The sequence below is a fragment of the Juglans regia genome, chromosome 1, assembly GCF_001411555.2.
Source record: "Juglans regia cultivar Chandler chromosome 1, Walnut 2.0, whole genome shotgun sequence".
Classification (NCBI taxonomy): Eukaryota; Viridiplantae; Streptophyta; class Magnoliopsida; order Fagales; family Juglandaceae; genus Juglans; species Juglans regia.
This window is the reverse complement of record NC_049901.1, coordinates 33,766,320-33,771,949: the sequence shown is the minus strand read 5'-3', so window position 1 is coordinate 33,771,949 and position 5,630 is coordinate 33,766,320. Positions and strand designations below refer to the sequence as shown.

Sequence of the window (5,630 nt, the reverse complement as noted above, 5' to 3'; positions counted from 1 at the left end):
TTTCTTGGTCTGCAAATAAGTAACATATTGTCTATCGCTTAAGTACTGAAGTTGAATATGGAGCTATGGCCCAAACTACTGCTGAACTCACTTGGATCTCCTTTCTTCTTCGTGACCTCAGCATCAAGCTACACGCACCACCTTTATTGCTTTGTGATAATCTTATTGCTCTTTACATGATCGTTAACCCAATTTTTCATGCTAAAAGCAAACACATTGAGATCGACTACCACTATGTTCATGAACGTGTTGCTCTTGGTCTTCTTCATACCCTTCATGTACCTGCCTCTTTACAACTTGCTGATCTCTTTACCAAACCACTTGGGCGCTTGACTCTCTTTCCTCTTTATACCAAACTTGGCCTCATACCTTAGCACAGTTTGCGGGGGCATATTAACAATTGTCAACAATCATCAACTCAAACCACACAATCACAGGAATTACCGAGTGAAGCACATGCAACAGCTACAAAATCCACACAATCAGAAGACTTACCATCTCATGCAACAACTACCCAAATCCTCAAAGGGAAGTCCATCACATGCAACAGCTAGACAATTCCCTTTTTGGTTTAATATTCATATCCCTGCATTTACACTTTCCATGTATAAATTAATGTGCCTAACGGCAATATACATCTTGAAATATTGTACTCTACTATAAAATAGACAACTAGAAGACTCTCAGATACTCATGGTCACTTTGTGTGGACATTGTCTTTAGATCTCATGTTGCATTTCGAAAGAAAGGCTCAACACCAACTCTTCTGAGATTAATAAATAATTTTTTTTTAAAATACACTTTGTACTTATGAACTATAGTTTGTTTTTTAGAATAGAAGTTTGTTTTCTCTCTCTGATAAGTTTTCTATTATTCCCACAAAACCCATTGCCGCTTCTAGGACTTCGTTACGTTAACTAGGGGGAGGGGGGTTGGAGCTTCAGCTCCACCCACCTCCTTCCCTCTCCAGCCTCATTTTCTGTTTAGGTCTTTTTTTCCTATTTTTCTATTTAGCTTTTAGTCGTTAGCACCGAAACTAATCGATTTGCTGCCTTCCATCAAGCAAAGTCTGACACGCGCCTCGCCATCAGCCTCCCTAGGCACTGATCTTTAAGACGGCCGAAGAAATCTATCCATACGAGCAGCGTGTAATCCTCATGTGTGGCTAATGCCATGCATGAGTTTCACTCGCAGTCGCGCCTAGGGAAGCTTCCTGCTGCCATGGGCTATACCGTCAGGATCAATGGCGTCAAATCTTCCTGTTCCAATCTTCCACTCCTCTTTAGGTGTGGCGCGTGTACTACACGCGCCGCCATAGCTAGTGGTAGCCCCTTGCCGGCGATTCATCTCAGTTTATGGTTGCTTTCCTATGTTCCCGCTTTCCCTAACCAAGGATCGAGTGAAAGTGGATGAAGTTCATTCCAACCAGTCCAAACCAATATGTTGCAGCACACAATCCTTTACTGCGGCTTCTAGCTACAACTTTATAGTCTGTTTACCAGACAATTTTAAAACCATCACCAAACGGTCTCCCCTTGTTGGAATTGGGTGGGAGCCATTCATTTGGCTCCAGAACCAGCATTTTCTTTTTCATTTTTCTTTTGTGTTGTAATATATTGGTTTTGAGAAGACTGTAGGAGACTCTCACCCCAAACTTGTATCTTGTAACCGTTAGTTTATCTATAAATGCCTTATTTGCTGAGAAGAAAAAAAAAACTACAGTTTGTTTTACAATAGACGATAAACTACCAAAAAATTGCAATGTGCACCCTAAACAACTAATAAATTTCAATGCCTATGTATCATCCATGAAGATGTTCTGCCTCATGAAGATTCTTCTTTCATCTAATTAACAATCAGACCTTAACTTGACACGTATTGAAATTTATTAGCAGTATAAGGTGCAGTGAGTAATGCTAGATACAAACTTCAAAAGACAAACCTCATACAAGCCTTTCGTAAAAAAATGAGTCCCACTAATAAAGAATAGTTTTTTTTATACTTTTTAAGGTAGAGTCTACTTTTTTACAAGGGCTTGTATGAAGCTTGTCTATTTGGAGCTTGTACAAATCATTTCTCAATGTGCATTATAACTTTTGGTAGTACTTACTTTGGAAACGAATTGGTAGTTCACAATAATAATAAAAAAAAATATACAGAAAAACATGACTAAATGGCCCCCCCATGCAGCAAAAGCACTCCCAAATTTAGCTTTCCTTGTATCTAAACTATTTGAAAAAAAAAAAAAGTGTGGGTGCTGAGCGAAACTGTTGACAAGAAGAGGAGTAATGAATTGCCAAAGAGATGTACAAGTACTACTACTGTATGGTTCATATCCATTGCCCCCATGCAACCTTATGTTCTTCGAAGCTCTCTCGAGTGGCCGACGTGCCCACAAAATATTGATTATGAACTTTCAAGTATGGGATTGAGATCGATGCTTATCATGACTGACGTCTTTTACCCGACCCAAATATATATTTACAGATCGATCATTCCCGCTAGCTCCTGTATTGAATTAGGAGTAATGACAGATACAACTTTTTTACAACTGATCTGTTTCAGTTATATATATATATATATAACTAGGAAGGAGTATGATCTGTTTTATAAAAATGCTGTCGATTTAAAACAGAGTTGTAAAAATGATTATGTCATGGCCTTAAAGCTGTACCTCTTCTATTCTCCTAATGGCTTCCCTCATGTCGAGCCGTTGCTCGGAATTACTTTCAATGCAGGCAACTGCAATATTTAGGAGTTGCAATATTTGATTGAGTGAACTTGTGTTGTTCGCAATGTCCGGATCAAGCACTTCTTGTAGTCTGTGTTCAGAAATTGCTGTTAGGACCCATTGCACAACATCAGTGCCACCCTTTCCAGTGATAAGATACTGAGAGGGAAATTTTCCAGTGAGGATCTCAAGAATAATTATTCCAAGGCAATAAACATCAGACTTTGGAGAGACTTTCTGGTATTGGATGTAATCTGGGGTTTTGTAGGCAAACAATGCTTGTGCTGCGACGGGTGTAGAGACTAGTGAATGGAAGGCATAGTCACTTAACAGTGGCTCATAATCATCACAAAGAAGAACATTACTGGACTTAAGATTTCCATGGGGCAAATCGTGTTTAGCAAACTCACTATGGAGGAAACCCATACCACGTGCAACTCCCTTGATAATCTTCAGACGCGTTGGCCAATTCAGCTCATTATGACAAATTCCACGATCACCTAAATATTAAGGATCATCATAATCAGGTATATATTAGATGTTTAAATGAAGTGATCATGCGTTAGTTACCGATTCAAATCTTCTTTTTTTTTTTTTAAAGAGAAGTTAACCAAAAGATATATGATTAGAAATCAGGACAGAGTTTAGGATAAAAGAGTAGTATTTCTAGAATTTATCAAAAAACATATAATGAAATGCATGAGATTGATCGAGATATAGAAGCCGAGTTTGGTGTTATTAGGATTATTTAAAAGAATTATATAAAAGATTGATAGAAGATTAAGGAAGTTGGCTCATACCATGTAAGACATATAACAAACTGCCTTTAGGAATGTATTCGGAGATCAACAGCTTCTCTTCTCTCCGGAAATGGTAAGCCAAAGGAGTCAAGATATTCTTGTGCTTTAATCTTCCAAACCGCTTCATCTCTTCATCAAATACCTCTCTCTGCATCCTATTCATCTCCCTCATCCTCTTCACAACCACCGAAACCCCATTGGCCATCAAGGCCTTGTATGCTGACCCCATTCCGCCATTACCGAGCACCTCTGCAGCTGCCTTCATCAAATCTGACAACCCAAATGTACCCTTTGCATCATTCACCATCACAAGATCACCCGTTCCATTCTTTTCTTGTTGACTTGAAGTACTTTTCTTCAAAAGACCTTTATGGCTCGAGTAGTCTGAAGCCCCACTGCGATTCGAACTTAGCACGTGTATCTCAACCATCTGATCGTTCGCCATTGATTCGCTACCGCGAACAATGAATTCGTTCTCCCTATGTTTCGCGCAATTACCAAAGGCAAAGAGGATAAAGACGAGCGTTATCACGGCAAGGAACGAAAGCACTACAACATTATTGTCGCTAGACTTGTTTCCAGTTTCATTACTCGGTATTAATGTTTTATCTTTCTCTGTGCAAACCTTGTCCAATGGCTTCCCACAAAGTCCTTCATTTCCTGCAAACGTATTCACACCAAATATCGACAAGCTCTCAGGAATCTCACCTTCCAACATGTTGTTAGATAAATCAAGTTGTTTCAACGAAGTTTGGTTCATGGGTGGGATAGGTCCTGTGAATTGGTTCTTCTCTAGGTGGAGTTCTATGAGATGGGTTGGTTGTGTCACCGACTCGGGTATCGTTCCGTTGAATTGGTTATAGGAGAGCCAGGCTTTCTTCAACGAAGTAAGATGGGAAAAGAAATCGTTAGGAATGTTTCCAGAGAACTTATTGCCTGTTAATAAGAGAGATTTCAAAGCGCCAAGCATGTGAAAATCTGGAATTGGACCTGAGAAGGAGTTATTCACCATGCCGATCGTTCGAAGCCCTCGGAGTTCCAGTAAAGCCTCGACGTCTATGTTTCCTGAGAGACCTAAGTTTGTGAGATGGAGGCCAGTGATTTTGCCATCAACGCAAATCACTCCCAACCAATCGTCCGAGCAAGGAGAGGAGTTGGGAACCCATGAGCTTAATGCGTCCGCATGGATAAATGATTTCTTGAGTTTTAGGAGAGCCTCTTTATCAGAGACAGAAAGAGAGAGGGAAGGGAGGAAGAAGAGGAGGAGGAAGAGAATATGAACAGCGGCCATTGCTGAGCCAGGAATGGGAAAAGTCCGGGGAAGAATGAGCCGCTGTTCAGAGAGACGAGTGCGTGGTACGTTCTCTGAGCCTTTGTTTGATTTGCTTTTTTTGGTACTGTTGGGAGGATGTGTGTCATGTTTGGGGGTATGTGTGTTTTTGTGTGTGCGTGGGTTTGAGTGGGAATTGGTGATGGAACCGCCACATTTACCTGAGAAAGTCTAAGAATAGGGAGAATTAAATTAGAGAGATCGAGGGAATGCAAACTGGCAAGGGCTTTGTTTGTGGGGTTGAGAGCGGGCAACTTTTTGTTGACCCAGTCAGCCTCATTTCATATTGAGGTAATTATTAATTGAGTAAAAATTTATACACGATATATTTTCACAATATATTTTGTAACAATAATATATTTTATAACAATATTATAAGATGAGAATATTTTTATAAAATAATATTATTTTTATAAGATATTTTATAAAAATATCTCTCATTTAAAATATAATTATAAAAAATATTATAAAAAATATTGTGTATAAATTATTTTTCATATTAATTATCGTTAATGAAGAGGCAGATTATTAAACTCCAACTACTTCTGCACTCATTCTTCTCTCTTTTCTCTCAAGGAAAAGGGGTGAAGTGGGGTGGGGTAGTGGAACGAGGAGTTAGTTATAACAGTACTGGGTTCTGGTGAGGGTCCAGGGTGTGGGAGCTTTTTTCCTGGTGGAGCGTCAGTAAGTGGGCGCGGTTTTGGGAAGGTCACGGTGGTGTGGGGTGGCTGTCTCTTGCTGGAAACGAGCGAGGATGGAATCTCTGGAG

General features: G+C 39.7%; 1 protein-coding gene across 1 annotated transcript; it reads right to left on the bottom strand.

Annotated features, from left to right (window-relative positions):
• Window positions 1-560: 560 nt before the first annotated feature.
• LOC109002825 (pollen receptor-like kinase 3) lies at window positions 561-4,917 on the bottom strand. The gene is made up of 3 exons (XM_035682647.1): window positions 3,532-4,917; window positions 2,675-3,231; window positions 561-586 (listed from the first exon to the last, which is right to left on the bottom strand). The coding sequence occupies exons 1-3, from the start codon at window positions 4,820-4,822 to the stop codon at window positions 572-574; spliced, it is 1,863 nt and encodes a 620-aa protein (XP_035538540.1). The 5' UTR covers window positions 4,823-4,917; the 3' UTR covers window positions 561-571.
• Between the last annotated feature and the right edge of the window lie 713 nt (window positions 4,918-5,630).